The sequence below is a fragment of the Oncorhynchus keta genome, chromosome 10 (genome assembly GCF_023373465.1).
Source record: "Oncorhynchus keta strain PuntledgeMale-10-30-2019 chromosome 10, Oket_V2, whole genome shotgun sequence".
In the NCBI taxonomy this organism is placed as follows: domain Eukaryota; kingdom Metazoa; phylum Chordata; class Actinopteri; order Salmoniformes; family Salmonidae; genus Oncorhynchus; species Oncorhynchus keta.
The window spans coordinates 32,611,833-32,624,248 of NC_068430.1; the positions used below are offsets into that span (position 1 = coordinate 32,611,833).

General features: G+C 41.3%; 1 protein-coding gene across 1 annotated transcript in view; it reads left to right on the top strand.

The window, feature by feature from the left end:
- The first annotated feature begins 1,042 nt into the window (after window positions 1-1,042).
- Window positions 1,043-12,416, top strand: part of epha8 (eph receptor A8) — a 104,601-nt gene continuing 93,227 nt past the window's right edge. The window contains exon 1 of the mRNA XM_035777682.2: window positions 1,043-1,434. Coding sequence (XP_035633575.1) covers window positions 1,344-1,434 — 91 coding nt within the window. The 5' untranslated portion in view covers window positions 1,043-1,343. The remainder of the gene's footprint in view (window positions 1,435-12,416) is intronic.

Below are 12,416 nucleotides of genomic sequence, written 5' to 3' on the forward strand. Positions count from 1 at the left end.
TTGAGAAACATGGATGAAAGTCAAATTCTGCCGTGAGCCTGTGAGAGCTGGTAGGCACACCACTGATTATCGATGACCTTCAGTTGAGCATTTTACTATATTCCACTGTCTCAACTTAAACAAAGAGTTCAAAGAAATACTGCGTGGTGAATTGTGATTTCCGTTAAAGGTCCAATGCAGCTGTTTTTACCTCAATAATCAAATAATGTATTGGTAACAATTAAATACCTTACTGGGATTGTTTTCAATTAAAATTGGAAAAAGATATAAAAAAAAAAAAGCTTTTTAAAAACGAATTTTGCTAGCACTGTCTGGGTGTGATCTGAGTAGTGAGGGGAAAACTGAAAACTAGCTGTTATTGGCAGAGAGATTTGGACCTGTCTTTCTTAACTCATTTACAGCATTGTGATCACAATGGATGGCTAGAACTTCATCCACCAAAACAGACAGAAATTTCAGGCAGTCTTTTCAAACAGCTCTTACACTAAAAAGGCATTATCATAATTTTCCCAATTCACAGTACTATTCCAACCTCATAGTGTGGAAATATATATAAAACACAGAAAAAACACATTTTTGACTGAACTGGGCCTTTAATATCAATTGGCAACATTTTTCCAAAATAAGAAAAGCTGAAGGAATATGTTCTATGTTGTGGAGTTTTCTTGATATACAATAGAGCAGCACATTTGTATGTACAAATATAATGATAATTACTTCCGCGCATTTAAAAAAAGAAAAAAATTGTAGAAGAAAATGGAAAAAAAGAAAGAGAGATGTCAGAGAGAGGAGAGAGGTGTAGTTGAGGGAGAGAAAGCAAGGCGGAGACGGGCAGGCGACATAGCTGGGAGGGAAAGAGGAGAGATCGAGATTCAGAGGCAGAGAGTAAAAGATGGTCAAAAGTGCGTGCGGGAGAGAGAAAAAGAAAGAGAGACACAGCGGGAGTGTCAGAGAGAGAGAGAGAGGCTCTGAAGTGAGATGGGTAAAGGTGAGGTATCGTGTGAGTGTTTGTTTAGTGGACCTGCCGAATCCTGTGCTCTAATTGGTTAATGACGTTTTAGTGACAGCCTGTTCCCTCCCTCCCACTGCCTGGTGAGTGTGTATGTATGTGTGAGAGCAGACAGAGAGGCTGAGAAGCACAGAGGCAGTCTCTAACTCTAGCCCAATGAGCTCTCAGCCCCTCACACACACACTCTCTCTCAGCGCTGGCTCAGGCTCCGCTTCAACACTGGGACACAGAGAGAGGCAGCAAGAGGCGGAGAAGGAGAGTAAGAGAGAGGGAGTGAGGAAGAGGAAGAGCGGGTGATCGGTAGTGTGTATGTGTGTGTGAGAGAGGGAGCACCATGGCTTTAGACCCAGGGCTCGTAGCACTGCTTCTATGGACTATACCACTACAAGTACTGGGCAACGCCGGAAACAACCATAACAATGAAGGTAAAGCAGGTGTGTGTGTGTGTGTCTGTGTGTGTGTCTGTGTGTGTGTCTGTGTGTGTGTCTGTGCCTGCCTGCGTGCCTGTGCTTGTGTACGAACGTGAGAGGGGGGCAGCAGGGGAATCACGTGTATATACACACTGGCACTCACACACACGTTCATTAGTGTGGACAGGCGTGAATTATTTGTGTCTCATGCCTTCAGCCAGGATTAATTTATCACATGTGGAGCTGAGCTGAAGTATGAAAGCAAGACTACCTGAAGCACACACACACACACACACACACACACACACACACACACACACACACACACACACACACACACACACACACACACACACACACACACACACACACACACACACACACACACACACACACACACACACACACACACACACACACACACACACACACACACACACAAACACACAGACATGCAGTCAAGCCCTATCTGAACTTCCTATCTGTTAGTTCATCCTGGCAAACTGATGAAAGTTTCCCCTGAAGGCAATACCTTATGGGCATGCTCGGTGTGTGTGTGCTGTTGAGTCTATGTGCGTGTTTGCGCACATGCAGAGATTGCTCATATTGCTTGGTTATGCATGAGCTGGTGTATGAGTGAGTATCTGCATGAGAGAGATTGGATATGTGCGTCTAAGTACAATATTTCCTCAACAAAACGTTTTCTTGGAAAAAGCATGTAAACCAATCAGCAATGGGCAGTAGGCCAGGGATAGAAGATTACCGAGACATTGATTGTTGTGCTCTAAATGACACAGGGACAACATGCAGTAGATTACAACAATCATGCCTCAAATCCGTACTCTAGTGTCCTCAGTAGAATAGACCATGATGATGACCAAATCACCTGAGAGGAATCAGGAATTCCTTTTGTTTGACAGTCTGCAGGACTGAAGGACAGTTTTCCTTTAGTTGAAAATCTATTCATGATAAAACTATGAGCTGAATCACTGTGTTTCTGACGGTGTCCCAAGACAACAACAGATGCTAGGAAAAACAATTCCATCCATAACCGTGTGAGAAATATCAGGGTTTGTTTTTGTCCTTCTTCTTGTCCTCCGTCCTACAATCTCGTGGCAGCATCTGTTTGTTTTCACTTGTTAAACTTGTGTCGCTCATCCTCTGTGTCCCCTGTGTGCATGGGTGTGAGCGTGCGTGTTTGACCTAGTATGTGTGTGTGTCTGTGTGTGCGTGCGTGTGTGCGTGTGTGTGTGTGTGACAGGATGTGTCTGTTCTTGTCATGCGTCTTGTCTCCTGAGACTCAGAGCAGGTCTTGGCGTGACTGTCAGAGCTCTTGCCCCGCTGGCAGCCTTAGCTTAACACTGCCCATGAAAGAGTGATGGAGAGAGAGAGGGAGAGAGGATGGTGGAGATATTTCAGTATTTATCTCAGAACAGAGAGAAAGCACAAAAGAGAGAGGGATGACGGGGGAAAGGAAGGATGGCAGTTTATCCTCAGTTTAGCGCAGTAAAGAACGTACAGAGAGAGAAGGAGAGAGGAGGGCTTTTAAGGTCAGTGATAGGCAGTGAGGATAGAAAGAGAGAGGAGGGCTCTAAGGTCAGTGATAGGCTGTGAGGATAGAAAGAGAGAGGAGGGCTCTAAGGTCAGTGATAGGCTGTGTGGATAGAAAGAGAGAGGAGGGCTTTTAAGGTCAGTGATAGGCTGTGAGGATAGAAAGAGAGAGGAGGGCTTTTAAGGTCAGTGATAGGCTGTGAGGATAGAAAGAGAGAGGAGGGCTCCAAGGTCAGTGATAGGCTGTGTGGATAGAAAGAGAGAGGAGGGCTCCAAGGTCAGTGATAGGCTGTGTGGATAGAAAGAGAGAGGATGGCTCCAAGGTCAGTGATAGGCTGTGTGGATAGAAAGAGAGAGGAGGGCTCTAAGGTCAGTGATAGGCTGTGTGGATAGAAAGAGAGAGGAGAGCTTTTAAGGTCAGTGATAGGCTGTGTGGATAGAAAGAGAGAGAAGATGTTGAGACAACAAAGTAGGAGCCCCCCCTTCTCTTTCCATCCATATCCCCATCTAGAAGCTAGCAATGATTACAAAAACACAACAGACATGTGTGTATAGTTATCTGTTCCTCCACTTAAATTATACCATATACAGTACATAGACTAAAACCACTCATTGTTCCACTACTAGTTTCAAGTTCCTGCTTTCAGTTGGAGATGCAGTTCGTTCGTGATCTAGTCTGAATACTCACCTGCTGATCACGCAACCCCCGTGACCCCAATCACACTAGTGGAGGCTGGCTGCAGGGCATTGGCCTGCTCAGTCACACACAGCAGCCCACCTCCTTATAATACTATAGTACTGTACATTGCAGCAGGATATACAAAAAGAGAATGGGGGTTACAGAATTAGCATATTTCATTTAATTTAAACAAGTTTTGATTTTAAATGTGGTTTTAGGAAAAAGTGTTTATTTATATATCTAAGGTAGATTAACATGGATCATGGAACCCCTAATTACCTGGAAAAAGAGGCCTTTCATAATGTTTCTGTCAAACGTTCTATTCTATGTTCTATTTTATTTTGTTGATCAACATCCAAATAACTCACAATTATTGTTTTATGGATTTGTTCGAAGTTCATTTAAACATTCCAATGATAAGCCCCTCTGAATCAGTTCCACTCTGAATCAGTACCACTCTGAATCAGTTCCAATCTGAATCAGTTACACTCTGAATCAGTACCACTCTGAATCAGTACCACTTTGAATCAGTTCCACTCTGAATCAGTACCACTCTGAATCAGTACCACTTTGAATCAGTTCCACTCTGAATCAGTTCCACTCTGAATCAGTTCCAGTCTGAATCAGTTCCACTCTGAATCAGTTCCACTCTGAATCAGTTCCACTCTGAAATAGTTCCACTCTGAATCAGTTCCACTCTGAATAAGTACCACTCTGTATAAGTACCACTCTGAATCAGTACCACTCTACATCAGTTCCAGTCTGAATCAGTTCCACTCTGAATCAGTACCACTCTGAATCAGTTCCACTCTGAATAAGTACCACTCTGTATAAGTACCACTCTGAATCAGTACCACTCTGTATAAGTACCACTCTGTATAAGTACCACTCTGAATCAGTTCCACTCTGAATCAGTACCACTCTGTATAAGTACCACTCTGAATCAGTACCACTCTGTATAAGTACCACTCTGTATAAGTACCACTCTGAATCAGTTCCACTCTGAATCAGTACCACTCTGTATAAGTACCACTCTGAATCAGTACCACTCTGTATAAGTACCACTCTGTATAAGTACCACTCTGAATCAGTACCACTCTGTATAAGTACCACTCTGAATCAGTACCACTCTGTATAAGTACCACTCTGTATAAGTACCACTCTGAATCAGTTCCACTCTGAATCAGTACCACTCTGTATAAGTACCACTCTGAATCAGTACCACTCTGTATAAGTACTACTCTGTATAAGTACCACTCTGAATCAGTTCCACTCTGAATCAGTACCACTCTGTATAAGTACCACTCTGAATCAGTTCCACTCTGAATCAGTACCACTCTGTATAAGTACCACTCTGAATCAGTACCACTCTGTATAAGTACCACTCTGTATAAGTACCACTCTGAATCAGTTCCACTCTGAATCAGTACCACTCTGTATAAGTACCACTCTGAATCAGTACCACTCTGTATAAGTACTAATCTGTATAAGTACCACTCTGAATCAGTTCCACTCTGAATCATTACCACTCTGTATAAGTACCACTCTGAATCAGTACCACTCTGTATAAGTACCACTCTGTATAAGTACCACTCTGAATCAGTACCACTCTGTATAAGTACCACTCTGAATCAGTACCACTCTGTATAAGTACCACTCTGTATAAGTACCACTCTGAATCAGTTCCACTCTGAATCAGTACCACTCTGTATAAGTACCACTCTGAATCAGTACCACTCTGTATAAGTACTACTCTGTATAAGTACCACTCTGAATCAGTTCCACTCTGAATCAGTACCACTCTGTATAAGTACCACTCTGAATCAGTACCACTCTGTATAAGTACTACTCTGTATAAGTACCACTCTGAATCAGTTCCACTCTGAATCATTACCACTCTACATCAGTTCCAGTCTGAATCAGTTCCACTCTGAATCAGTTCCAGTCTATAGAAGTACCACTCTGAGTCAGATCCATAATTAGTGTTTCTCATCTACATTCATATTATTATTCAAGTCATAACTTGTTCAATTACTTTACTGTTCTTAATTATGGTTAATTTCAACAGATATCCTAAAAATAAATGTAACTGTGAATTTGAAATATTACATTTGTTCTTTGAGATGGAATATTAAATGATATAGAATGTATTATACATATGAACATTTCATTTATTCATCAGAAAATGTCCTGTTATGTAATACATGGCTTTTTCATTCTTAAAAATAAAAAGAATACATTTTTTGGGTAAAAATTGTACCCCCTTTTTCTCCCCAATTTAGTGGTATCCAATTGTTGTTAGTAGCTACTATCTTGTCTCATCGCTACAACTCCCGTACGAGCTCGGGAGAGACGAAGGTCGAAAGTCATGCGTCCTCCAATACACAACCCAACCAAGCCACACTGCTTCTTAACACAGTACGCATCCAACCCGGAAGCCAGCCCCACCAATGTGTCAGAGGGAACACCGTGCACCTGGCAACCTTGGTTAGCGTACACTGCGCCCGGCCCGCTACAGGTGTCGCTGGTGCGCGATGAGACAAGGATATCCCTACCGGCCAAACCCTCCCTAACCCGGACGATGCTAGGCCAATTGTGCGTCGCCCCACGGACCTGGGCGGGAACCCAGGGTCTCTGGTGGCACAGCGAGCTCTGCGATGCAGTGGGTTCATTTAATTCTGATTACATTGTATTAACTAATTGCTAGATTATGAATATAATGTGAATAATCATATGGTCATGATCATGTTTTTTTAATAATAATTTTATGCATCTCAATGTAATTCTGTTTAACTACAAACCATACTGTCAAATAGTTAAAACACTTGCCTAGTTAAATAAGGGTTCAAAATAAATATCTATGTAATTTTGTGATGTTACATAGATAGTTATGCCAATGTTAATTTGGCCTACAGTTGACAATGGATTGATTTATATACAGAGGGTGTGAAATGAATTAATGAGTGAGAATGCTACAGAGGATCATCTATCATACCCCCAAGACATGATATTGAAATGGTGAGAGGTTAGCATTGGGATATGATATTTGACCCTCTGTAAGTTTCTCACTCATCATTATTTACAATTCAATTCATCATATGTAGAATGTATGCACACATGACTGTAAGTCGCTTTGGATAAAAGCGTCAGCTAAATGGCATATATTATTATTATTATTATCATTCAGGATTATCCGTAACCATGGTAGCATCCACATTAATGTAGAAGTGTTAAGAAACACATTATATTGTTATTTACAATGAAAGTGACTCCAAATTGACACAAGACAATATTTTCCATGAATTTCTATTGGGCACAAAATAATCTGAAGCACAACAAAACGAACTGCAAATGCATCCAACACGTTTGTAGAGTCACACGCTTGATGTAGGCATTGCGTGTTGGGAGTATGGGACCAAATACTACACTTTTGACTACTTTATTTATAAGATTCTTCAGTGGTGTCAATCACTTTGACCCCTGCTTTTTACATTTTTTCTCTGAGAAATTGTATTAGTACAAAATCATTTTGGGGAAATTATATTATTAACATACAATATAGCTCAGTATTTGAATTTGTTATTTTATATAGCTACTTATGCTCATTTTTATTAAGGGTGTCAATAATGTTTGTCCCAAATGTATGTATATCATAAACCACATATCATCAATGCACACAGTTATGTATGGATATACAAAGAGAGGAGATCAAATATAGAACGTGGTTTTGCAATTATCCAACTTATTAATATTGTTTAACATTAATTCTGTAAAATATTTTCTGATAAACATCTTACAATGGCACCAAATCTTTTTTAGGGGATAATTATAATTTGATAATTAAAAAACAGTATTTCATCTAAAGAGATGTTCCCCAGACAGCAGATTCCTTTTAAAACACTTATGTTGGATGTTCTGAGAGTTTCAGACGACAATTGCTTGGAAAAATTCATTTAACTTTTTGCTGGGGTTTAGCTTAAGGGCAATGACAAATATTACACGTATACGGGAAAGCAGATAACCTTAGAAGTGAAAGTAAGACGGAGAAAATGAAATGTAGTGAGGAAGTTTAAAGCTCTCAGAGACGACGGTTAGCACTCAATCAAGCGTATACCTGCTTCTGATGAGGAGCACAACTCCAATTTCCTAATCCTCCACACACACACACACACACACACACACACACACACGCACACACACACACACACACACACACACACACACACACACACACACACACACACACACACACACACACACACACACACACACACACACACACACACACATACTCCCAAAGACTGAATATACATTGAGTATACAAAATATTAAGAACTCCTGCTCTTTCCATGACAGACTGACCAGGTGAATCCAGGTGAAAGCTATAATCCCTTATTGAGCTCACCTGTTAAATCCACTTCAGTGTAGAAGAAGGGGAGGAGACAGGTTAAATAAGGATTTATAAGCCTTTAGACAATTGAGACATGAATTGTGTATGTGTGCCATTCAGAGGGTGAATGGGCAAGACAAAATATTTAAGTGCCTTTGAACGGCGTATGGTAGTAAATGCCAGGTGCACCGGTTTGAGTGTGTCAAGGACTGCAATGCTGCTGGGTTTTTATCACTCAACAATTTCCTGTCTGTATCAAGAAGGGTCCACCACCCAAAGGACATCCAGCCAACTTGACATAAATATGGGAAGCATTGGAGTCAACATGGGCCCGCATCCCTGTGGAAAGCTTTCGACACCTTGTAGAGTCCATGCCCCGATGAACTGAGGCTGTTCTGAGGGCAATATTAGGAAGGTGTTCCTAATGGTTTGTACTGTCAGTGCACATTGAGACACACACACACACACACACACACACACACACACACACACACACACACACACACACACACACACACACACACACACACACACACACACACACACACACACACACACACACACACACACACACACACACACACACACACACACACACACACACACACACACACACACACACACATCAACAATGTTAGCAGCCATTTTTTAAACAAACAGACATTCTGCAGGTAAGAGAGTGATCGACGCAAGTTAATTTGCAGAACATACTGAACCCTTCATTCTAAAAGCATCTGGTGTAAATTTGTTATCAAAATTCAGACACGACCATGATGCAGACTGAGACTTGGCAGTGTTTTACCTGTGTTTGTGATTAAATTGGTTCCATGGTCTCCAGACTCCTGCAATAGCCCACATAGGCACCATCAGACATGTTACAGTGTTATTTGACACTGTTATTTGACAGCTCATTTAAATTTGTACAGCTATTTTGACAGGCATGAATGTTTGTATTCAGCAATATTGTTTGACATGGTATTTGCCTGGCAGCATATTGTCAAATGTTTCCTTGTGGGAATGCTAGTGAAGCAATCATCTACACATGGCCTAAAGGTGCACGTCAGGCCTACTGTGTTTCAGTGCACACTGAAGTAAATGCCTGAGAAGTCAGGCACCATAATAAGTGTGTCCATCAAAGTCTGTAGCGGCTGTGTGTTTGTGTGCTTGCGTGCACGCATACGTGTGTGTGTGTTCATACTTGCATGTGTGTGTTCATATTTTGACTTTTACTGACAACTAACTTGTGTATTTCTATAAAAGCAGGCATATGGTGAAATCTGAAATCAAATTCCTTCTTCCCCCTGAGAGGCAGTAATATCACTACATGTTTGTAGAACGTCGTTGTTTATTTCTGTGTTAGTGAGAGAGAGAGGAATGACAGAAAGAGAGAGAGAGAGAGAGAGAGAGAGAGAGAGAGAGAGAGAGAGAGAGAGAGAGAGAGATGAGGACATGGGGCAAGGAAACAGTTGGGAGGGGAGGAGAAAGCGAAGAGGAAATGGGAAATGGATTCCACTACGACATGAGTGTAGAATCTGTATGCATCTCTTTATCTCTCTCTTCCTTTGAATAGCAGTATACGCCCTGGCAAATTCCTGACTTGAGATCCCAATTTTCTTGCAAATCTCCCATTGACATAATTGCATGATTTAGTAAATCCTACTCTACTTCTACAAAGTTCAGAGCCGCATGGCTGCACACTATTGAGACATGCTTTACATGGTTTTGACCCCATGGAGTTGCTGTACTAATGCCAAGTTTGTTTGGCTTGACCAGGTAGTTATTGGAGATCATTTCAATGATGTATCAATACAGCACTGGCTTCCCCCAACTTTTTTCCACCTGCCCTGGTTCCATGAACAACGAGGTCTGAGGTGTTGGGAGAGGCTCTCCTCGTGGGGGACTGTTTCCTGACTACTGCCAAGGTGTGTTGCTCTTTTTTCCACTATTAGCTGCTGAAGCATCACCCAGGTGGGTGCTACCCTTCAGTAGTGGACTAATCAGCCTACCGACAGAGGAGGAGGCCACGAACGATGTGCCTGATGAACAACTCCTGATCTCTACATTTGTTTTGTTTGTTTTTACATCGTCTTTGAGATTCTCTTTGTCATGAATAGCGCCATATAAAATAAACATTATTATTATTAGAATGAGATTTGTAAATATGTCAAAATGAGACGCCAGACTACCATGACTATGTCGCTGTGGACGGTGAACTGAGCTTTACACATTGGCTTATTCATGTCAGCTTATACTGTTGAAAGCCTATTAACTAGCTGAAAATCTGGAGAAGTGTGTATTCTGAGAGGGATGCACACTAAATATGTCATGAAATTCTGATATGTGTGTGACAGAATACCGATGTGAACATTCCACATTTCCACCAATAATAACAAATAGTGGTTTTAGAAGTAAAGAAAGAAGTCTGTATTGAGATAACTGTTAATTAGAGCATGTGGGAGCAACATACACTGTATAATGGCTGTTTCTATATTCATTATGTTGTTTAGGAGGCAGAATACACAAAAATGAAAATCCACCACTATACTTTGATTGAGTTGTAAAGTTGTCAGTGTGAATCCCACCTGTCCAGGCAGGAAGTTTCGATGTTGACTGAAATCCCACCTTTCAGATGTCATTCATAATCCACCAGTTTGTCGATAAAGTATCTCTTTCTGCAAACTGTCAGTTACTGTGAGAAACTATTGAGTAATGTATATGAGTGAAGGAGAACAACAATGATCTGGAGACTACAGTGGCAAGAAAAAGTATGTGAACCCTTTGGAATTACCTGAATTTCTGCATAAATTGGTCATAACATTTGATCTGAACTTCATCTAAGTCACCACAATAGACAAACACAGACTGCTTAAACTAATAACACACAAATGATTGTTTTTCTCTTGTCTCTATTGAACACATAATTTAAACATTCACAGTGTAGGTTGCAAAAAGTATGTGAACCTCTCGGCTAATGACTTCTCCAAAAACTAATTGGAGTCAGGAGTCAATCAATGAGATTGGAGGTGTTGGTTAGAGCTGCCCTGCCCTATAAAAAACACTCACAGCATTTGAGTTTGCTATTCACAAGAAGCATTGCCTGATGTGAACCACGCCTCGAATAAATGAGATCTAAGAAGACCTAAGATTAAGAATTGTTGACTTGCATAAAGCTGGAAAGGGTTACAAAAGTATCTTGATGTTCATCAGTCCACGGTAAGACAAATTGTCTATAAATGGAGAAAGTTCAGCACTGTTGCTACTCTCCCTAGGAGTGGCTGTCCTGCAGAGATGACTGCAAGAGCACAGTGCAGAATGCTCAATGAGGTTAAGAAGAATCCTAGAGTGTCAGCTAAAGACTTACAGAAATCTCTGGAACAAGCTAGCAATTCTTTTGGTGAGTCTATGATACGTAAAACACTAAACAAGAATGGTGTTCACGGGAGGACACCATGGAAGAAGCCACTGCTGTCCAAAAAGAGCACCTGGATGTTCCACAGCGTTACTGGCTAAATATTCTGTGGACAGATGAAACTAAAGATGTGTTGTTTGGAAGGAACACACAACACTATGTGTGGATGGAAAACGGCACAGCACACCAACATCAAAACCTCATCCCAACTGTAAAGTATGGTGGAGGGAGCATCATGGTTTGGGGCTGCTTCGCTGCCTCAGGGCCTGGACAGCTTGTTATCATCGACGGAAAAATGAGATCCCAAGTGTGTCAAGACATTTTGCAGGAGAATGTAAGGCTATCTGTCCGCCAATTGACGCTCAACAGAAGTTAAGTGATGCAACAGGACAACGAACCAAAACGACCAGAAGTAAATCAACAACAGAATAGCTTCAACAGAAAAGAATATGCCTTCTGGAGTGGCCCAGTCAGAGTCCTGACCTCAACCTGATTGTGATGCTGTGGTATGACCTCAAGAGAGCGGTTCACACAAGACATTCCAAGAATATTGCTGAACTGAAACAGTTTTGTAAAGAGGAATGGTCTAAAATTCCTCCTGACCGTTGTGCAGGTCTGATCCGCAACTACAGAAAACATTTGGTTGAGGTTATTGCTGCCAAAGGCGGGTCAACCAGTTATTAAATCCAAGGGTTCACATGCTTTTCCCACCCTGCACTGTGAATGTTTACACGGTGTGTTCAATAAAGACATGAAAACATATAATTGCTTGATGTGTTATTAGTTTAAGCAGACTGTGTTTGTCTATTGTTGTGACTTAGATGAAGATCACATTGTATGACCAACTTATGCAGAAATCCAGGTAATTCCAAAGGGTTCACTGTATATTGGCGAGCACTTGGGTACAGCCAATAAAGAATGAGTCTAGAAAGACTTTGGTCTGAAGTTGCATTGGGAGCTATGGTAAC